Source organism: Doryrhamphus excisus, chromosome 4 (assembly GCF_030265055.1).
Source record: "Doryrhamphus excisus isolate RoL2022-K1 chromosome 4, RoL_Dexc_1.0, whole genome shotgun sequence".
NCBI lineage: Eukaryota > Metazoa > Chordata > Actinopteri > Syngnathiformes > Syngnathidae > Doryrhamphus > Doryrhamphus excisus.
The window spans coordinates 2,662,360-2,686,152 of NC_080469.1; the positions used below are offsets into that span (position 1 = coordinate 2,662,360).

At 39.8% G+C, this 23,793-nt stretch overlaps 1 protein-coding gene across 6 annotated transcripts in view; it reads right to left on the reverse strand.

Moving 5' to 3' along the window:
• cux2b (cut-like homeobox 2b) overlaps positions 1 to 23,793 on the reverse strand; it is a 184,147-nt gene that overhangs the window by 13,914 nt on the left and 146,440 nt on the right. For all 6 annotated transcript variants that reach the window (XM_058071245.1, XM_058071246.1, XM_058071244.1 and 3 more), the window contains 11 exons: positions 21,354 to 21,494; positions 19,464 to 19,617; positions 17,474 to 17,550; positions 14,499 to 14,565; positions 7,638 to 7,686; positions 5,447 to 5,530; positions 3,431 to 3,622; positions 3,278 to 3,336; positions 3,143 to 3,191; positions 2,917 to 3,016; positions 949 to 1,554 (listed from right to left, as the gene is read on the reverse strand). In XM_058071245.1, coding sequence (XP_057927228.1) covers positions 949 to 1,554; positions 2,917 to 3,016; positions 3,143 to 3,191; positions 3,278 to 3,336; positions 3,431 to 3,622; positions 5,447 to 5,530; positions 7,638 to 7,686; positions 14,499 to 14,565; positions 17,474 to 17,550; positions 19,464 to 19,617; positions 21,354 to 21,494 — 1,578 coding nt within the window. The remainder of the gene's footprint in view (positions 1 to 948; positions 1,555 to 2,916; positions 3,017 to 3,142; positions 3,192 to 3,277; positions 3,337 to 3,430; positions 3,623 to 5,446; positions 5,531 to 7,637; positions 7,687 to 14,498; positions 14,566 to 17,473; positions 17,551 to 19,463; positions 19,618 to 21,353; positions 21,495 to 23,793) is intronic.

Below are 23,793 nucleotides of genomic sequence, written 5' to 3' on the forward strand. Positions count from 1 at the left end.
CAGCTGTCTTCGGGGACGAGAGGCCGGGGTACACCCTGGACTGGTGGCCAGCCAATCACAGGGCACATATAGACAAACAACCATTCACACTCACATTCATACCTATGGACAATTTGGAGTCGCTAATTAACCTAGCATGTTTTTGGAATGTACTCGGGTCTCCTAGCTGTGACGTCTGCGCATTAAACACTCGACCGCCGTGCAGCCCATTACCATTTTTCAATTTCCCAAACATTAATAGGGTGGCGCTAAGAGACCCAAGTTCAATTCCACCCTCAGCCATCGGTTTTCGCTGGGTATTCCGGTTTCCTCCCACATTCCAAAAACATGCTAGGTTAATTATTTATTCATTCATTTTCTACCGCTGTTTCCTCACGAGGGTCACGGGGGTGCTGGAGCCTATCCCAGCTGTATTGGGGGCGAGAGGCGGGGTACACCCTGGACTGGTGGCCAGCCAATCACAGGGCACATATAGACAAACAACCATTCACACTCATATTCATAACTATGGACAATTTGGAGTGGCTAATTAAGCCTTGAACCCAGGGAATCGAACCCTGGTCTTCCCAGGTCTCATGATTGTGTGGCCTATTTGAAGACAATTTGGAGTGGCCAATTAGCCTAGCATGTTTTTGGAATGTGGGAGGAAACCGAATAAAACCCACGCATACAAATTCCACACAGAGATGGCCGAGAGTGGAATCGAACCCTGGTCTTCCCCAGGTCATCCCAGGTCTCATGATTGTGTGGCCTATTTGGAGACAATTTGGAGTCGCCAATTAGCCTAGCATGTTTTTGGAATGTGGGAGGAAACCGGAGAAAACCCACGCATACAAACTCCACGCAGAGATGGCCGAGAGTGGAATCGAACCCTGGTCTCCACGCTAACCACTCGATATTTTCTTATGTCCCTAGTATGTGTGCATTTTTTTCTTCTCTTTCACTCACCTCTTTGGCGAACCTGGATGGTCCTCAGCGCCAGGATGTTCTGCTCATCAGAAAGGAACTGCTTCATCTTAAGGAACGGTTCTTTGCCCTTGACGGTCAGCTTCCTCCAGGGTTTGGGTCTGGCCAGGATCTCGCTGACTGAGCCTTGGGAGAGGCCGAGCACGTAGTGGCCAAACACACGCTGGCCGATGTTATGCTTCAGTAGCTGCTCCTTCACCTGGAAAGCAATCTCCGCAGTGTCTATTTGGTCATCATCCCCTGCAGTTGATCCGCCGCTTTCAGACTGGTCACTGGGCAAACCCGGGTCGCTACTCCCTGACCCTTGAGTGGATGACATTAGGGCGACCTTGGCCGCGTACAGCGCAGTGGGAAAAGCCATATGGCTCTCCTTTTTAAAATGTGGGGAGAGAAGATGCTTGTGGAGGAGGTGGTCCCCAGAGCATGGGGACACAGAGAAGGGACGGGGCAGATCGTGGCTGGAGGAGAAGCCATCCAGGACTGGAGGACCGGGACTGGGCGAGGCTCGGCCGTCCACCTGAGATGACGATGAGTTGGATCCGGGTGGCCTGCCTGTCTCTCTGGCTCCATCCTCGGAGTGGTCATCATCTAAAAAAAAACGGTTTACGGTTTCATTTATTTTGAACATATACAAGTTGGAATGTATCACAGTTCCAAAAAGCATTTGTTCACTTCCTGTATTCACTTCTATATTCTGTATTCTTTGTTGGCAATTTTAAAATTTATTCATTTTCTATACCGCTTATCCTCATGAGGGTGCTGGAGCCTATCCCAGCTGTCTTCAGGTGAGAGGCGGGGTACACCCTGGACTGGTGGCCAGCCAATCACAGGGCACATATAGACAAACAACCATTCACACTCACATTCATACCTATGGACAATTTGGAGTCGCTAATTAACCTAGCATGTTTTTGGAATGTGGGAGGAAACCGTAGTACCGGGGAAAACATGCAAACTCCACACAGAGATGGCCGAGGGTGGAATTGAACCCTAGCTGTGAGGTCTGCGCGCTAACCACTCGACCGCCGTGCATCCCACAGTGCTGGTTGTAAGTTGTTATTTATTAGAGTTGTTTGTTTTTGACATTCACACTCACATTCATACCTATGGAGTCGCCTATTAGCATGTTTTTTAGCATGTTTTTTAGCATGTTATTAGCATGCTTTTGGAATGTGGGAGGAAACCGGAGTACTCGGAGAAAACCCACGCATGCAAGTTGTTATTTATTAGAGTTGTTTGTTGTTTGACATTCACACTCACATTCATACCTATGGAGTCGCCTATTAGCATGTTTTTAGCATGTTATTAGCATGTTTTTTAGCATGTTTTTGGAATGTGGGAGGAAACCGGAGTACCCGGAGAAAACCCACACATGCACGGGGAGAACATGCAAACTCCACACAGAGATGGCCGAGGGTGGAATTGAACCCTAGCTGTGAGGTCTGCGCGCTAACCACTCAACCACCGTGCACCCCACAGTGCTGGTTGTAAGTTGTTATTTATTGGAGTTATTTGACATTCACACTCACATTCATACCTATGGAGTCGCCTATTAGCATGTTTTTTTAGCATGTTATTAGCATGTTATTTAGCATGTTTTTGGAATGTGGGAGGAAACCGGAGTACCTGGAGAAAACCCACGCATGCACGGGGAGAACATGCCAACTCCACACAGAGATGGCCGAGGGTGGAATTGAACCCTGGTTTCCTCGCTGTGAGGTCGGCTAACCACTCGACCACCGTGTCGCCCGCAATTTTAATAAAAAAAAGTAAAAGTAAAATGTATTCCTCACGGATACAGTTTGTGGCATATGAAATATGAAGAATACAAGTAGAAACGTTAAGTATTTTAAGCTCACCGGACTCAAATCAAATCATGTTTGTAGTTTGCTGTGATCATGTGAAACACATAAACATAACAATACACATAACAATTATGCAATATTGTACCAGTGCTGTGCAAAATGCGGGCCTTCTCCATCAGGTATTTGTGCGATGGAAGAAATTCCTCTTTATCCAGTAAAAGCGCTTCCGTGGCCTTAGCGGAGTCCTACACATGGAAACACGCAGGGTTAAACACTGGTCAGGTTTAGATGAAGTCAACTGCAGTAGAATAGACTGGGACTAAGGACTAGGACCAAGGACTAGGACTAAGGCTAGGAAAGAAATCGAGTACCTGGGATGAGTTGCCATTTGCAGATGCCAGTTTCATCACTTTTAGGATACTACGGGTAGAGTACAGACATACACAAATGATTGATCTTCATTCAAATCAATAATAAATCACATTTGCGCCACAATTAATAGCAACCTGAGTTCAGTTTTAATCTCTTCATAATCCATTTGGGATCTCAGTTTAGCTTCTAATCTCTGAAATAGGAGAAAAAAAAAAACATGAAACGTAAATATGACGTAAATATCCGAAGGACTGTTTTGTTGGGGATGACATGTCAGAACCGTGTACCTCGATAGCTTCCGTCTTGTAGGCCAGCTGTCGCTCCAGTTCTATGATCTGATTGGCCGACGTTTCTTGAACCTCGTGGAGGGTGAACTGCAGTCGCTGAATATTTTCAAGGAGACGAATGATTTCACGATCTTTCGCAAGAAGAGTGGCCTCCAGTTCGGAAGGTGCCACCTCAACCTTCTCACTGGTTTCCTAAAGGAGAACAAAACAGAAACGCTTATGCATCACAACCTTTGAGAGAACATTTAATTATAGCGGAAAGCATTTGTGTCAACATAAGCGGTTGTCGGCATAACCAAAACTACTACTTTTGTTACGACATAAGTAGAATGGGTGATAGTGAAGAAATTTTCTATATATATGGCAGTTTGTTGACCTCGTTTTACTTCATTTGTGAGAAATGTATCCTATCCGATCCTATCCATCCTGGTCACTCCCATTGAGAACCTCAGCATCCTCATCTCTGCTACCTTCAGTTCTGCTTCCAGTCTTTTCCTCATACTACATACTACAGTCTGGCCTCTCTGACTTTAACACCAAGGCCTCTAATGTGTAATTTTCCTGATCCTATCCATCCTGGTCACTCCCATTGAGAACCTCAGCATCCTCATCTCTGTTACCTCCAGTTCTGCTTCCTGTCTTTTCCTCATACTACAGTCTGGCCTCTCCGACTTTATCGCCAAGGCCTCTAACATGTCATTTTCCTGATCCTATCCATCCTGGTCACTCCCATTGAGAACCTCAGCATCCTCATCTCTGTTACCTCCAGTTCTGCTTGCTGTCTTTTCCTCATACTACAGTCTACAGTCTGGCCTCTCTGACTTTAACGCCAAGGCCTCTAACGTGTAATTTTACTGATCCTATCCATCCTGGTCACTCCCATTGAGAACCTCAGCATCCTCATCTCTGCTACCTCCAGTTCTGCTTTCTGTCTTTTCCTCATACTATAGTCTGGCCTCTCTGTCTGTATCGCCAAGGCCTCTAACATGTAATTTTCCTGATCCTATCCATCCTGGTCACTCCCAATGAGAACCTCGGCATCCTCATTTCTGCTACCTCCAGTTCTGTTTCATGTCTTTTCCTCATACTACAGTCTGGCCTCTCTGACTTTATTGCCAAGGCCTCTAACATGTAATTTTCCCGATCCTATCCATCCTGGTCACTCCAAATGAGAACCTCAGCATCCTCATCTCTGCTACCTCCAGTTCTGCTTCCTGTCTATTCCTCATACTACAGTGTACATACTGGCCTCTCTGACTTTATCGCCAATGCCTCTAACATGTAATTTTCCTGATCCTATCCATCCTGGTCACTCCCATTGAGAACCTCGGCATCGTCATCTCTGTTACCTCCAGTTCTGCTTCCTGTCTTTTCCTCATACTACAGTCTGGCCTCTCTGACTTTATCGCCAAGGCCTCTAACATGTAATTTTCCTGATCCTATCCATCCTGGTCACTCCCAATGAGAACCCCAGCATCCTCATCTCTGCTACCTCCAGGTCTGCTTCCTGTCTATTCCTCATACTACAGTCTACAGTCTGGCCTCTCTGACTTTATCGCCAAGGCTTCTAACATGTAATTTTCCTGATCCTATCCATCCTGGTCACTCTCAATGAGAAGCTCAGCATCCTCATCTCTGCTACCTCCAGTTCTGCTTCCTATGGAGTCGCATGTTTTTTTAGCATGTTATTAGCATGTTTTTTAGCATGTTTTTGGAATGTGGGAGGAGAAAACCCACGCATGCACGGGGAGAACATGCAAACTCCACACAGAGATGACCGAGGGTGGAATTGAACTTTGGTTTCCTCGCTGTGAGGTCTGCTAACCACTCGACCGCCGTGCTGCCCGCAATTTTAAAATACATAGTATGAAATATGAAATATGAAATTGGAAGAATACAAGTAGAAATGTTCATGATTTTAAGCAAATCAAATCATGTTTGTAGTTTGCTGTGATCATGTGAAACACATAACATAACAATACACATAACAATTATGCAATATTGTACCACCTTTACCTTGCTGGAGCCCTCTTCCGGGCGAGGGCCGCTGGCTAACTGCTCCTTTAGCCTCTCCACTTCCTGCTGGGCCATTTCTGCTCGCTGTGAAACACATGTGGCATCAAAATGTTCCATGAATTGGATAACGGCAATCTCATAAAAAGCGGAATTAATCAAAGGAGTTTTGGTGTGAGCCATTCTGCTGAGTCGGCCCACATTGTTCACCTGCTTTGTCACACACTGCTAATTAATGATTCATTTTCAGAGCCTTTATCGAGGAGCTTCTTGCCGGAGAACAACTCTGCTACCTCCAGTTCTGCTTTCTGCCTTTTCCTCATACTACAGTCTGGCCTCTCTGACTGTATCGCCAAGGCCTCTAACATGTAATTTTCCTGATCCTATCCATCCTGGTCACTCCCAATGAGAACCTCAGCATCCTCATCTCTGCTACCTCCAGTTCTGCTTCCTGTCTTTTCCTCATACTACAGTCTGGCCTCTCTGACTTTATCACAAAGGCCTCTTAACGTGTAATTTTCCTGATCCTATCCATCCTGGTCACTCCCAATGAGAACCTCAGCATCCTCATCTCTGCTACCTCCAGTTCTGCTTCCTGTCTTTTCCTCATGCTACAGTCTGGCCTCTCTGACTTTATCGCCAAGGCCTCTAACGTGTAATTTTCCTGATCCTATCCATCCTGGTCACTCCCAATGAGAACCACAGCATCCTCATCTCTGCTACCTCCAGTTCTGCTTCCTGTCTTTTCCTCATACTACAGTCTACAGTCTGGCCTCTCTGACTTTATCGCCAAGGCCTCTAACGTGTAATTTTCCTGATCCTATCCATCCTGGTCACTCTCAATGAGAACCTCAGCACCCTCATCTCTGCTACCTCCAGTTCTGCTTCTTGTCTTTTCCTCATACTACAGTCTGGCCTCGCTGACTTTATCGCCAAGGCCTCTAACATGTAATTTTCCTGATCCTATCCATCCTGGTCACTCTCAATGAGAACCTCAGCATCCTCATCTCTGCTACCTCCAGTTCTGCTTCCTGTCTTTTCCTCATGCTACAGTCTGGCCTCTCTGACTTTATCGCCAAGGCCTCTAACGTGTAATTTTCCTGATCCTATCCATCCTGGTCACTCCCAATGAGAACCTCAGCATCCTCATCTCTGCTACCTCCAGTTCTGCTTCCTGGCTTTTCCTCATACTACAGTCTGGCCTCTCTGACTTTATCGCCAAGGCCTCTAACATGTAATTTTCCTGATCCTATCCATCCTGGTCACTCCCAATGAGAACCTCAGCATCCTCATCTCCGCTACCTCCAGTTCTGCTTCCTGTCTTTTCCTCATACTACAGTCTGGCCTCTCTGACTTTATCGCAAAGGCCTCTTAATGTGTAATTTTCCTGATCCTATCCATCCTGGTCACTCTCAATGAGAACCTCAGCATCCTCATCTCTGCTACCTCCAGTTCTGCTTCCTGGCTTTTCCTCATACTACAGTCTGGCCTCTCTGACTTTATCACCAAGGCCTCTAACATGTAATTTTCCTGATCCTATCCATCCTGGTCACTCCCATTGAGAACCTCAGCATCCTCATCTCTGCTACCTCCAGTTCTGCTTCCTGTCTTTTCCTCATACTACAGTCTGGCCTCTCTGACTTTATCACAAAGGCCTCTTAACGTATAATTTTCCTGATCCTATCCATCCTGGTCACTCCCAATGAGAAGCTCAGCATCCTCATCTCTGCTACCTCCAGTTCTGCTTCCTGTCTTTTCCTCATGCTACAGTCTGGCCTCTCTGACTTTATCGCCAAGGCCTCTAACATGTAATTTTCCTGATCCTATCCAGAACAACAGTTAAAAGTTAGTGAGTTAAAATTGCACGCAAAGCGAGGAGCAGCCAGGAGAAGAAAATAGAGGAAATCGCCAGGAAATGAAGGCAATAAATGCAGTAACTAAGACGCCTGGTGTTCAGCGCACTTGCATCAATCAAGCTCTGCAGTTTTCGCTGCCGAGGGCTGCAATGCTACCACGGAGAGAACCCACCAACCCGGGCTCAAGATTACACTCAGTAGTCACACACTCCGGGGAAGAGAGAAGAGCATGGAGGACAGGAAAGAATGTGTCTTAATTAAAGCCGAGGCAAGGATTACAGGAGTGATTATTCTAATGGAGGTACATCTCAATCAGAGAACAGGAAGAATGGACTCACCTGGTTTGCCTTCTCAAGTTTGGACATGATGGTGCTCATTTCGTCTGCCCTGGGACACACACACAAACACACACAAACACACACACATACACACAAATTCGGTTAAATATCAAAATAGCAAATCATACCCAACCTTTGATGATATCAATTAGGGGTGTGTATTAGCAAGAATCTGGCAATACGATATGTATCACAATACTAGGCTCACGATACGATATATCACGATACTGTTAACAAGGCCATATTCTTTTTTTTTTTTTTCTTGTAGTTAAAGATTATTTCCTGGAAAAACCGAATTACACCAGCGATATGCACTTACTAAACACATTTTTATTCCATTAGAACAGTATGTTATGCTGTATCACAAACTTTACTCTGTAAAAACTTTTGGAAAAATAAAGTTTTAACACCCAGCTTTAAATTTACCAAAAACAAAACAAAACATAAAAAACAAATAAATTAAATGATGTCTCAAGATCCTGCTCAAATGTTCACATTCTATTAGCTGTGAAAAAATGCAGAGTCTAAGTCTAAGTCTAAGTCATAGACATAGCCATAGACTTAGACATAGTCATAGTCATAGACTTAGACATAGTCTAAGTCTAAGCTTTATTTTTCCAAAGGTTTTTACAGAGGAAAGTTTGTGATACAGCATAACATAGACATAGACTTAGACTTAGACATAGACATAGACATAGACATAGACATAGACATAGACATAGACATAGACATAGACATAGACATAGACATAGACATAGGCATAGACAAAGACATAGACATAGGCATAGACATAGTCTAAGTTTAAAGGTTTTTACAGAGGAAAGTTTGTGATACAGCATAACATAGACATAGACTTAGACATAGTCTAAGACATAGACATAGACATAGACATAGACATAGACATAGACATAGACATAGACATAGACATAGACATAGACATAGTCTAAGTTCAAAGGTTTTTACAGAGGAAAGTTTGTGATACAGCATAACATAGACATAGACTTAGACTTAGACTTAGACTTAGACTTAGACATAGTCTAAGTCTAAGCTTTATTTTTCCAAAGGTTTTTACAGAGGAAAGTTTGTGATACAGCATAACATAGACATAGACATAGACATAGACATAGACATAGACATAGACATAGACATAGACTTAGACTTAGACTAAGACATAGACATAGTCTAAGTCTAAGTTTAAAGGTTTTTACAGAGGAAAGTTTGTGATACAGCATAACATAGACATAGTCTATGTCTATGTCTATGTCTAAGTCTAAGTCTAAGTCTAAGTCTAAGTCTAAGTCTAAGTCTAAGTCTAAGTCTATGTCTATGTCTATGTCTATGTCTATGTCTATGTCAATGTCTATGTCTATGTCTATGTCTATGTCTATGTCTAAGTCTAAGTCTAAGTCTAAGTCTAAGTCTTGGTATAAATGTGAGTGTGAATGGTTGTTTGTCTATATGTGCCCTGTGATTGGCTGGCCACCAGTCCAGGGTGTACCCCGCCTCTCACCCAAAGACAGCTGGGATAGGCTCCAGCACGCCCGTGACCCTCATGAGAATATAGAAAATGGATGAATGGAAATATGTCAAGCCCAAAAATAGCTCCTGTACCACACTTTGGACCCCCTTCCCTTTTAGAAGTGGCTTTAGTGGCAGTGGAACGCATACCACTGTTTGAATACAGCATCAAACAGAATGATGAATGGATGATACGAGTTGAAATGTATTTTTTTCCTCCCCTTAGTACTCATTTGTGAGAACAGATTAGAGCGAGATCTCTTCTATTTTAATTGCATGTAACATGCGACATAATTCCACCTTCAACTTGTCTCCATATATTTAATAATCAATTCTAATTTAAGCAAAAGCTGAGCGGGATTATTCATGAGCTTTGTTTGAAGTTCAACAGTTCCTTTTTTTTTTTTTGCAACATGGGAACTGATTTTCAAAAGGTAGATAAGGATGTATTCATAACAAGCTCATTAAATATGTACATAGGTCTCATGTTCCGATACACTGCGGTCCTTCAAACCAAAACACAGAAATGTTCAAAGCTTCAAATACTGTATGTAGTGGCCCGCACAGTTTACAGTACAAATACATAAATATCGGTTTCTTAATGATACTTCAAATCAAGGGGGGAATGAAAACATTTTTTTTCAGTGGGGGTATGACAGAATTTTGAATACATTTTGAATTTTTATAAATTTGTTATTGTCATTTATACAGTGCTAACTTGGCATGCGTATGTCCCAAATAATGAATGTTTTTTTTTAATTTACGCTAAACTTTGGGTTCTTTGGAGGGTTTGTGGGGGTATCACAGGGGGGTATCAATGAGATGGCAGGGGTGGAATTCATTCGCATTATTATCATTTATTAGCTATTATGCTTGAACTGCTGGATTTGGACACAATAAAACTTGCATTTTGTAAAACTTGCAGTGCCAGACCAAGAAAAATGCAATACAGTGTATAAAGTGTGTATGTACAGTATGTGTCTGTAAAAGAGTATTTGGAAATGAAGTATAAGCGACTCCAACAACAGGATCCTAATTCTGTAAACTACTGACTGTTTTGAGCACTTTATTTTTTTTGTAAGTTATCAATATTTATTTTTTTTAATTTATTTTTTTTACATTTCACTTTGTTGACGAGTGTTGTTGTATTGTATTTGTACTATTACTCACAATCATATTATTTGTTTGAAGAGAATGATATTTTAGTGATGGACAGTTTGCTTTACCACAGTCTACTTGATGTACATTGTGTTTGTTTTTTTTTATACATTGAGGTCTATTTTGTGCTGAGCTGTTTAACGATACATGATACACATCACTGTCAATCACTGTCCACTCTCACGTTGACAGGTGTATTAAAAACGTTAAAATTATCTTCCAAAAGTATACTTAGTATCGATAAAAACTACAAGTTAAAAATATTGGTAACTTGGCATGCACGTGTCCCAAATAATTAATGTTTTTTTTTTTTACGAGCTGTGTCCCAGCTGAGCGCTAAACTTTGGGTTCTTTGGAGGGTTTGTGGGGGTATCACAGGGGGGTATCAATGAGATGGCAGTGGTGGAATTCATTAGCATTATTATCATTTATTAGCTATTATGCTTGAACTGCTGGATTTGGATTTGGACACAAGAAAACTTGCATTTTGTAAAACTTGCAGTGCCAGACCAAGAAAAATGCAATACAGTGTGTATAAAAAAGTGTGTGTATGTACAGTATGTGTCTGTAAAAGAGTATTTGGAAATGAAGTATAAGCGACTCCAACAACAGGATCCTAATTCTGTAAACTACTGACTGTTTTGAGCACTTTATTTTTTTTGTAAGTTATCAATATTTATTTTTTTTACATTTCACTTTGTTGACGAGTGTTATTGTATTGTATTAGTACTATTACTCACAATCATATTATTTGTTTGAAGAGAATGATATTTTAGTGATGGACAGTTTGCTTTACCACAGTCTACTTGGTGTACATTGTGTTTGTTTTTTTACACATAACAATACATGATACACATCACTGTCAATCACTGTCCACTCTCACGTTGACAGGTGTATTAAAAACGTTTAAATTATCTTCCAAAAGTATACTTAGTATCGATAAAAACTACAAGTTAAAAATATTAAAAATTGAAAAAAATTAAATATTAAAAATGACAAGTTAACTATGGACAAAATGCAATTGATATTTTAATCGATTTCCAGCCCTAATAAAAGAAGAATCCAAATGATGCTAAACACACTGACACCTAGTGACCAGTGTCGAAAATTACATACCACAATTTGAATGCATCTTCTGAATGCCTTGTATTGGTATTTTAGTTCATGTAGCAACTTTGTAATGTTGACGTTTAAGTTTAAGGTTAAAAATATGTAAATGATACTTAGTAAATATGCTCCGGGTACTCCGGCTTACTCCCACATTCCAAAAACATGCTAGGCTAAAATTGGTGACACCAAATTGTCTAAATTGTGCAAATTGTATAAAAGGGTTTAGATTCTGTTCCACAGATGGCGCTAATGCACATGAAAGCCGCTTGCCAACCGCCGATAAACAACAGAAGAAGAAGAAAGAACGCAGTCTGACAACTTTTCCGTTTGAGCGGGTACAAGATACCTCAATCGGATTGGGGAAAGGAATATTCCACGCCTGGGAATTCCGTTATATATTCATTCGGATTGACACTTTTTTTCCGGAATGAGGTGTATACAAAGGTTACATTCTTTCCGTTTGAGCAAATAACCTGAATGGAATTGGAATATTTGGGTCCATGTAAACGTGGCTAATGTAAAGTCAAATGAACTAAAGTGGCATCAATGATCGGTGTTGCAAGGCCTAACCCTGGTTTTGAAGGTCATAGTTTTTTCCGGATCCTGTCAATAAGGCCAGGATAGATGTAAGCTATAAGCTCTACATTTAACTTAGGGTGTCCATTTTTTTTTTAATATTGATTATCTGCTCAGTGACTCCAACCCTAGCAAATATATAGTCCTTCATATGAAGACCGAGGAACGGGGCAGTGAGAGTAATAGAGGCAGGTCATGGAGGGATAACTCTCGCTTTGGGTCAGTAAGCGCTATCGTCATCTGACAGGAACACCCACACCATGACCAAGCGCATCAAATAATACCAACTACAGTAAACCTCGGATATATCGGACTCGGATATATCGGAAATTCGCTCACAACGGACAGATAAAAAAAGAACCGATTTTTCTGTAATGCATTTCCAATAAAAATTCATTGCATATATCGGATTTTTTATAACGGATTTCGCCTATTTCGGACAAAATCTCCAGTCCCGTTCCAATGCATTTCCATTAAATTTCCCTCGGATATATCGGATGGCCGCATCGTGGCGCTCCGATTCGCCGAATCGTGACAGGCCGCTATACGACGTCATTTGCAGCGTTTGCAGCGTTGCCTGCGCGTCCAGGTACATTGGAAACATAGTCAAGGAAGTGCCTTTTTATAACGGATAAAATCCGATTTACGCATATACCGGATATAAATCCGATATATGCGTAAAACGGACATTTTCCGGTATACGCATATAACGGATTTCGCTTATATCGGACAAAACCAGTGGGAACAATTGAATCCGATATATCCGACGTTTACTGTACCACGGCACGCCATCATGAAAAACGTACGCACCAACGTACGGTTGTGGGTGCAATTGTACCATTGGATTAAGCCTTGGAGAAAATCCATTAGCTGTGGCCTACTCTACTCTGGAGCACAAAACCGAACAAAAGAGTGTTTACTTTGAATGTCTATCGACATCTTTCACACGACTTCAGATGCTTTTTCAAAACATGCGGCGTGTACAGTACGTAGCACTCAAAGAGCAGGACAAGGTAGAGTGTTTTCTGAAGCAATCTTTAAATGGAGCAATTCTTCTTGAGGGCTGTCAAGGCCCAACCGCCGGCGAAGGCAAACACGGAGCTCTCTCATCGACCTGCATTCACAGCCCAGTCGCCTTTACAATGGCATTCCTCAGCTGTGCACACATGAATTTATGTCGGTAAAATAAAGTGGAACGCAAATTACTTTGCCAGTATACTGTATAAATTAGGGATGTGTATCCATACTGGTAATAGTATTATTTCATTTGAACATGCATCAGATTACAATTGAATGCATCCCATAATCAGTTCGCAGTTCCACATGTCCAAAAGGAGTAGGAAGAAGCAAAGCTTATTAAATCCTACCCCTCCATCTGGTACTTTTACAATCAGTAACTGTTATATTTGTTCACTTCCTGCTTTCCTAATATAGTTTAATTTTTTTTTTCCAATTGAGTGCATCCCATAATCAGTTCCCAGTTCCACATGTCCAAAAGGAGTAGGAAGAAGCACAGCTAATTAAATCCTACCCCTCCATCTGGTACTTTTACAATCAGTTCACTGTTACATTTGTTCACTTCCTGCTTTCCTAATATAGTTTTTTTTTCAATTGAGTGCATCCCATAATCAGTTCCCAGTTCCACATGTCCAAAAGGAGTAGGAAGAAGCAAAGCTCACTAAATCCTACCCCTCCATCTGGTACTTTTACAATCAGTAACTGTTACATTTGTTCACTTCCTGCTTTCCTAATATAGTTTTTTTTTTTTTTAATTGAATGCATCCCATAATCAGTTCCCAGTTCCACATGTCCAAAAGGAGTAGGAAGAAGCAAAGCTTATTAAATCCTACCCCTCCATCTGGTACTTTTACAATCAGTAACTGTTACATTTGTTCACTTCCTGCTTTCCAAATATAGTTGAGGTTTTTTTTATTTCATTAAAAAAATTATTTTTCGTCACGTATCGAAGTATGAGGTGATATGATCTTGTATGACTTACATTGTATGACTTACTGTTACATTTGTTCACTTCCTGCTTTCCTAATATAGTTTGTTTTGTTTTTTTGGATCACTGCAGGGATATAAGACGCTAGCAGAGAAAGCCACCAAGTTAAGTAAGTAGCCGCTCCAATTTACTTGTTCTAAACTTAAGAAACGGGCTGCACAGTGTAGAGTGGTTAGCGCACAGGCCACACTGCTCGGAGACCTGGGTTGGATTCCCCCATCGGGCATTTCTGTGTGGAGTTTGCATGTTCTCCCATGTGTGTGGGTTTTCTCTCGTGGACTCCGGTTTCCTCGCACATTCCAAAAAACATGCTAGGTTAATTGGTAATGCTAATGGTTTTATTTCATTTGAACATGCGCACGCTAACCACCTGTTCACCGTGCAGCAAATCATTTTTTTATTTTTTATCGTTTTTTATTTGTTTTTCAAGTAAAAAAAAGGATACCCAAGCCTAGTACAAGTCAAGAATGAGAAATCAGAGGTTGTTGACTTACTTGTTTGTCATCTCTTGGTTATATTTACACCGCAGGTCAAGTAGCTCTGTCTGTGCAGTGTCCAAAGCTGTTAGGGCAAGCAGAGGTACATATTAGCTAGTGAAACAGGTGATCTTAAAGCGACAACGACAACTTTTGGGAAGTACTAGGTATGAATCCACGGTAGAATTAGGTCCCCGTGTCAACTGCTGAAATCCAATTAAAATACTAATTAGACCATTTCAGTTTTTGTTGATAATGTTGATAATGTTTCTTCCGCTTATCTGGTCCAAGACACAGGGACAGCAGTCTCAATAGGGAAGTCCAGACCTGCCAGCTGTGAGACAGGTCGAGGTCTATCCCCAGGGTCTCCTCCCGGCTGGGCATGCCTGGAACACCTCATCAGGGAGGTGTCCAGGAGTCTAACCACCCTATGGAGGACACTCATTTCTGTTGCTTCTATCCAAAATGTCGTTCTTTCGGTCATCACCCAAAGCTCAGGGTGGGAAGATACAGTAGATGGACCGCTGAATTGAGATAGTTGCCTACATTAGTGCAGACCACTGATCCGCCTGAAGGAAGACCCCCCGGGATACTTAACTCCTCCAACTGGGGCAGGATTTTGCTCCCAACTTGGAGGTGTAATCCACCCTTTTCCAATAGGAACTCAGATGAAAAAATCTGAGATTTTTAAAAAAAAATACTTCATGCATACTTCGATTGTTGTTCAATATGATAAATAAACTTATATAGGTATATATATATTTTCCACTTTTTGAGGTTTGAAGTTTTAACCAAAAGGCAAAAATCCCTGAACTTTTTACGATTTCATGTATAAATCATAAGAGTTTATCATTAAAATTGATGTTCTGTCTTCTTCCCTAAAACATACAGTAACAACATGATGACCACCTACACAAGGTAATGGTGTGTATAAAAAGATTTATCTGTACAAAGAGACACCTCATTTTCCTACAGTGGAACCTTGGTTAGCATCATTAATCCATTTCTGGAGGTCAGATTCTAACCAACTCAATGTTTCCTCTCAGAAATAATTAATCCAATTAATCCATTCCAGAAAGCCAAAAATGTTAACACAAAACAAGTTTTCGGTTTTACAATTAAAATTTTGCATAAAAAACAATTAAAAATGCATATAAATGCCAAGGATGCATGATCAACATGGACACCTCCTTCATGTTTTGCCATGAGTTACTTTTTTTTTTAGTGTTTCTCACCTCAAGTCTCTGCTTTACTTTTGATATAAATGCCATATTCATATAAATGGCATGTAAATGCCGAGATGCGATGTGGCAGCATGATCAACATGGACACCTCCTTTGTGTTTTGCCATGAGTTACTTCTTTTAGTGTTTCTCACCTCAATTCTCTGCTTTTCTTTTGATATAAATATAAATGCCATATTCATATAAATGGCATAAAAATGCCAAGATGCGATGTAGCAGCATGATCAACATGGACACCTCCTTCGTGTTTTGCCATGAGTTACTTCTTGTAGTGTTTCTCACCTCAAGTCTCTGCTTTTCTTTTGATATAAATATAAATGCCATATTCATATAAATGGCATATAAATGCCGAGATGCAATGTGGCAGCATGATCAACATGGACACCTCCTTCATGTTTTGCCATGAGTTACTTTTTTTTTTAGTGTTTCTCACCTCAAGTCTCTGCTTTTCTTTTGAAATAAATGCCATATTCATATAAATGGCATATAAATGCCAAGATGCAATGTGGCAGCATGATCAACATGGACACCTCCTTCGTGTTTTGCCATGAGTTACTTCTTTTAGTGTTTCTCACCTCAAGTCTCTGCTTTTCTTTTGATATAAATGCCATATTCATATAAATGGCATATAAATGCCAAGATGCGATGTGGCAGCATGATAAACATGGATACCTCCTTCGTGTTTTGCCATGAGTTATTTCTTGTAGTGTTTTTCACCTCAATTCTCTGCTTTTATTTTGATATAAATGCCATATTCATATAAATGGCATATAAATGCCAAGATGTGATGTGGCAGCATGATCAACATGGACACCTCCTTCGTGTTTTGCCATGAGTTACTTCTTGTAGTGTCTCTCACCTCAGGTCTCTGCTTTTCTTTTGATATAAATGCCATATTCATATAAATGGCATATAAATGCCAAGATGCAATGTGGCAGCATGATCAACATGGATGCTTCCTTCGTGTTTTGCTATGAGTTACTTCTTGTAGTGTTTCTCACCTCAATTCTCTGCTTTTATTTTGATATAAATGCCATATTCATATAAATGGCATATAAATGCCAAGATGTGATGTGGCAGCATGATCAACATGGACACCTCCTTCGTGTTTTGCCATGAGTTACTTCTTTTAGTGTTTTTCACCTCAATTCTCTGCTTTTATTTTGATATAAATGCCATATTCATATAAATGGCATATAAATGCCAAGATGCAGTGTGGCAGCATGATCAACATGGACACCTCCTTCGTGTTTTGCCATGAGTTACTTCTTGTAGTGTTTTTCACCTCAATTCTCTGCTTTTATTTTGATATAAATGCCATATTCATATTAATGGCATATAAATGCCAAGATGCGATGTTGCAGCATGATCAACATGGACACCTCCTTCGTGTTTTGCCATGAGTTACTTCTTGTAGTGTTTCTCACCTCAAGTCTCTGCTTTTTTTTTGGATCAAGGCTGCAAAATAACCCAAAATGGAGCCAAACAAAGTAACAGTAAACGGCAAACAAGTGCCAGCAATTTGATTTAAGGATTTTTGAAAAATTACAGAAATAACTCATGTAAAACAGAGAGGGGTGTCTGTGTCGATATTGTTGCTATCATGTCTTTGACAATGAAGATAAAATTAAACTCAGATTATTATTATCATTGTAGACACAGTTATATGTTGACACACTACACATATATAACGTTCATGTTTAATAAACTGAAATGAAAAGGTATGGAGTATGCGTTTTCGAGTACTCACACGAGTGCAGAACCTTGATTTTCTCCTCTGCCTCTGACAGTCTGTCAGCCAAACTAACACCAGCATTCTCCTCCTCCCTAAGAGAGCGAAAACTGTCAGTTGTGCACAGTATCACTTTAGCTGCCGTACGCAACTCCACGCCTTGAAATATGTTAATCCCAGGGCAGCTCCACTCAACTGCGGGTTTCACAGACAAATAGAAATATATACAGTAAGTGCTGAAGAATCCTTTCATTTCACATGTATTTGTAATTTAGTACGGAACTTGTGATGCACTTAATCTTCTCTGGCATAAGACATCAAATGCTCACTCGGAATAGAAAAAGACATTTGACTTGTTCATAAGCATTACAAGAAGATATGAGAAATAACACTATTATTAATAAAATGCTACACAGATAATGTTGTGTATTTTAACCATAATGGAGGCATATTGTAAAAATAACATGTATTCACGATTAACTCATTTGCTACCAAAATACGTATTTTGCAGAAGAGGTGATGATGCAACTCCACAATAGAATAGATCATGTTTGATGCAGTTTTAAGATGGAAAAAAAAGGTGGCAGAAGTGCATTTTGTAAGTCTCTCTCTTCATCTCTCCGATTGAAATCCCGGTCATGATGTGCTATTATTATTATGTCATAATTATATATATGTTATGAATATGTCATATCACCTCGTACTTCGGTATGTGACAAAAAAAATTAAATACAAAAAGAAACTGAAAAAAAAAACTTAAACTATATTAGGAAAGCAGGAAGTGAACAAATGTAACAGTTACTAATTGTAAATGTACCAGATGGAGGGGTAGGATTTAATAAGCTTTGCTTCTTCCTACTCCTTTTGGACATGTGGAACTGGGAACTGATTATGGGATGCACTCAATTGAAAAAAAAAACTTAAACTATATTAGGAAAGCAGGAAGTGAACAAATGTAACAGTTACTGATTGTAAAAGTACCAGATGGAGGGGTAGGATTTAATAAGATTTGCTTCTTCCGACTCCTTTTGGACATGTGGAACTGGGAACTGATTATGGGATGCACTCAATTGAAATTTTTTTTTTAACTATATTAGGAAAGCAGGAAGTGAACAAATGTAACAGTTACTGATTGTAAAAGTACCAGGTGGAGGGGTAGGATTTAATAAGCTTTGCTTCTTCCTACTCCTTTTGGACATGTGGAACTGGGAACTATTATGGGATGCACTCAATTGAAAAAAAAAACAAACTATATTAGGAAAGCAGGAAGTGAACAAATGTAACAGTTACTGATTGTAAAAGTACCAGATGGAGGGGTAGGATTTAATAAGCTTTGCTTCTTCCTACTCCTTTTGGACATGTGGAACTGGGAACTGATTATGGGATGCACTCAATTGAAAAAAAAAAAAAACTTAAACTATATTAGGAAAGCAGGAAGTGAACAAATGTAACAGTTACTGATTGTAAAAGTACCAGATGGAGGGGTAGGATTTAATAAGCTTTGCTTCTTCCTACTCCTTTTGGACATGTGGAACTGGGAACTGATTATGGGATGCACTCAATTGAAAAAAAAAAACTTAAACTATATTAGGAAAGCAGGAGGTGAACAAATGTAACAGTTACTGATTGTAAAAGTACCAGATGGAGGGGTAGGATTTAATAAGCTTTGCTTCTTCCTACTCCTTTTGGACATGTGGAACTGGGAACTGATTATGGGATGCATAATCCATACCATTACCATTACCATTACTATGGTAACAATAATAATTTAATTTAATGTTTTAATTAGTATTATTTTTAACCTGTACTGTTTGGCAGTTTAGTCATATACTACGGGTGAACTGGAAGTTTATTTAGCATCTTTACTCTATAATGTACACTCTAAAATGTACTAAAGTGGTCCCCCCCAAGCATTTAAAAATTTTTATTGTATGTGACTCTTGCTGGAAAAAGTTTGGACACCCTGATTTAGGACATGACCGCCAAACGTCAGTCAGAGAAAACTCACCCTTGTCCTTCAGCTTGGTCCTGGTAGATCTCCTGTGGAGAGCCTGGGGCTCCTGGAGCCAGCGTGCTGTTGGGGGTCATATGAGAACCTGGAGAGGTAGACCCTAATGGGTCCCCCGTCTCCGCTGGGTGTGCAGCACCGTTGTTAGTGGGCTCTGTGGGGAAGGAAATGTAGTATGAAGTATAGTAGTACAAGTGCGTTGTACTGTAAATATTTCTGTGATCCTCAGTTGGCGTTGTTACTTGTGGCTTGTCTGTTTATTTCCCCATATTCACAATAGTTTGCTAATAATTGATAAATATGTGATAATACATAGCTCACAATGTTACATATTTATGTATTTATCCTTCACGGATAATGTTTTTTAATCAAGTGCTGAGATTTCAAATTATGTTCAGCAGTCCGTGAATGCACCATAGTTGCTGTGAGATGCAAAAATTTTATTTACACAGTAGCGCCTTGGTTAGAGTCATTAATCCATTCAAGTAGGTACAACTCTAACCAAAACGTACGCTAACCAAATCAATTTGTCCCATAAGGAATAATGCAAAACCAATTGATATATTCAAGAAAGACTAAATTGTTAACACTAAATACAATATTATAGTTTTAACAATTATATGATAAGACCAGGGTTCGATTCCCTGGGTTAGAGGATTAATTGGCGACTCCAAATTGTCCATAGGTATGAATGTGAGTGTGAATGGTTGTTTGTCTATATGTGCCCTGTGATTGGCTGGCGACCAGTCCAGGGTGTACCCGGACTGAACGGATGTTAAGGAATTAATCATGATTAATCACCATTAGCAAATATGTCTGAAATATGCCCATTTTCACTGTATCTAATGAATAGAGAGATAAATCATGACATCCGTATATATTTGGATGTGAGGCCACACAGTAATTAGCGTGCAGGCCACACAGCTATGAGACCCGGGTTCGATTCCCCGCTCAGGCATCTCTAATGTGGTGTTTGCATGTTCTCCCCGTGCATGCGTGGGTTTCCTTCGGGTACTCCGGTTTCCGCCCACATTCCAAAAACATGCTAGGTTAATTAGCGACTCCAAATTGTCCATAGGTGTGAATGTGAGTGTGAATGGTTGTTTGTCTATATGTGCCCTGTGATTGGCTGGCCACCAGTCCAGGGTGTACCCCGCCTCTCGCCCGTTGACAGCTGGGATAGGCTCCAGCACCCCCGCGACCCTCGTGAGGATAAGTGGTAGAAAATGTATGGATGGATGTTTCAATTAATTGAGGAATTGGGTCAGTCCTAAATGGAAATAACTCACATTATTAATTATTTGGCATATAGAGATGACCCAATGTCTCCTTTTTATGGCACGGTGGATGAGTGCTTAGCATGTACGACACACAATCATGAGACCTGGGGAAGACCAGGGTTCGATTCCCTGGGTTCGAGACTTATAGGAACTTTGCTTATAGGAAAAAGTCCCATATTTATTTTAACAAGATTAACATTTTAATCTGATTAATCACGGATGTTACGGAATTAATCATGATTAATCACCATTTGCAAATATGTCTGAAATATTGCCATATTTACTGTATTTAATGAATAGAGAGATAAATGATGACATATAGTTGTATGTGGGGCCACACAGTGATTAGGGGGTTCGATTCCCCGCTCGGGCCAGTTCTGTGTGGAGTTTGCATGTTCTCCCCGTGCATGCGTGGGTTTTCTCCAGGTACTCCGGTTTCCTCCCACATTCCAAAAACATGCTAGGTTAATTAGCCACTCCAAATTGTCCATAGGTATGAATGTGAGTGTGAATGGTTGTTTGTCTATATGTAACTGACCTTTACAAGATGGGGTAAGATCGGGTAAAAATGAGGACAGAAAGAAGCACTGCCACTTGCTTTTGTGCTGACCTGTCTTTTCAAGGCACTCCAGGTGATTCTTCCAGTGAACGCTGATCTCTCGTACCAGTGCCTCGCTGTCCGGGGTTGAACCCTGAAGCTGCTGCAGCCTTTCCTCCAGGGTGTGCGTGGCCTCCAGTACAGGAGCCGGATCTGTCAAAACACAAACAAACTGGTGCAAAGATTCACATGGTTTGTGCAGGGCGCTTTCAGACTAGTCTAGTCCTCTGGTCTGGACCACTTGGTGGTCTGGTTTGTGTTCACGTGTATTTTTGCCACTTGTAGGACCCTCCTTTTTATGACATATTTTTTAATAACCGAGAAGTAAGGAAGACGATAGTAATTTCTTAAAAGGGGAACTATTCGGCTCATTTTTTCAGCCGTGAGTTGTGGACTCCTATAGAGCAGCAACATGCAATAACCCACACAGAAAGCTTTTTATATCTTCCAGGATCTGCACTTATTCCAAAATTGAAAATATGAGCTGGGAACCTCATATTACAAATATACAACATAAGGTGGCCAGAAATATTTCAATATTGAACAAAGCAAAAATTTGTTCTCAATCAGAAATCACTCCACACTCTTTATTGCTCTCTGGTTCTACCATATCTTACCTATTGTGTGGAAATATGGGCTAATAACTATAAAAGCAATCTTCACTCGCTAAATGTACTGCAAAAAAAAGGTCAGTAAGGATAATTCATAATGCCGCCTACAGAGAACATACTAACTCCTTATTTCTAAAATCACAAATACTTCAACTTGCTGATATAGTTCATAGTTCAAACAGCTAAAATAATACATAAGGCTACATAAATAAAATAAAATAAAATAAAATAAAATAAAATAAAATAAAATAAAATAAAATAAAATAAAATAAAATAAAATAAAATAAAATAAAATAAAATAAAATAAAAATCTTATTTCCAAAGACTTATTTCCAAAGAGTTACACTTTTTTAAAATACGCAGGCTAGACCAAAGACTAAAAGTGGGTGGATGTTTTAGATCTAAAGGGTATTTCCTTTGCTTATTAACCATAAAGCAGGCAAAGATACAAAGTGACATAAATAAAATAAAATAAAATAAAATAAAATAAAATAAAATAAAATAAAATAAAATAAAATAAAATAAAATAAAATAAAATAAAATAAAATAAAATAAAATAAAATAAAATAAAATAAAATAAAATAAAATAAAATAAAATAAAATAAAATAAAATAAAATAAAATAAAAATAAAAATAAAAATCTTATTTCCAAAGACTTACTTCCAAAGAGTTACACTTTTTTAAAATACGCAGATCTAAAGGGTATTTCCTTTGCTTATTAATCATAAAGCAGGCAAAGATACAAACTGAAATAAAATAAAATAAAATAAAATAAAATAAAATGAAATGAAATGAAATGAAATGAAATGAAATGAAATAAAATAAAATAAAATAAAATAAAATAAAATAAAATAAAATAAAATAAAATAAAATTAAATCAAAATCTCATTTCCAAAGACTTATTTGCAAAGAGTTACACTTTTTTAAAATACGCAGGCTGGACAAAGGCTAAAAGTGGGCGGATGTTTTAGATCTAAAGGGTATTTCCTTTGCTTATTAATCATAAAGCAGGCATAGATACAAAGTGACATAAATAAGTAAATAAAATAAAATAAAAATTACCATTACCATTGTAATTCCTATGGCATCAAGTACAAATTTCTACACTTTAACTTTTTGAGGGGGGAAAAAAAACCGATATGGCTGTCTTGTACAGCAAAGTTTTCTTTGCCAGACTATTCCACCGAGACTTATTTCCAAAGAGTTACACTTTTTTAAAATACGCAGGCTGGACCAAAGGCTAAAAGCGGGCGGATGTTTTAGATCTAAATGGTATTTCCTTTGCTTATTAATCATAACGCAGGCAAAGATACAAAGTGACAGTCTTAAGAGCCAAATATACACCTAAACAAAGTGTAGAAAAAGTCAGCTCCTGAAAAGGTTGTAAGAGAGAAAGAAGTAAAAAAAAAAAAAACTGGATTCTTTAGCACAACAGAGGAGCTATTTTGCAATGCATGCGTGGCAGCACCGGGCCCATGGGGCCAACTAGGAGGCTGCTTCTCAGCTAACAAGTCTCCTCTGTATCATTTGATCATTTAAATTATTATGCCAGGAATCCTCAGGAGGCAGCTCAGCACTCCACATCACACGGCTGTTTTTAATCTTTGCCTTCCCTTTCTTCCCCTCCCGAAAAGTTCAACAGCTCAGAGAGAGAGTTGTGTACCTGCCTGCTGAACACCAAAGGAGGTGACTTCTAGTGTCAAAGCACAGAGAAGGAAGCTCAGGGGAGCTCCTTGACAAGATGGTGGTGGGGGGGGTGGGGGGTGCTCACACGCGCACGCCCTTAAAAACTCTAAAAGACGTGGAAAATCGCTGCTTAGCTGCACAAACTTTTTTTTCTC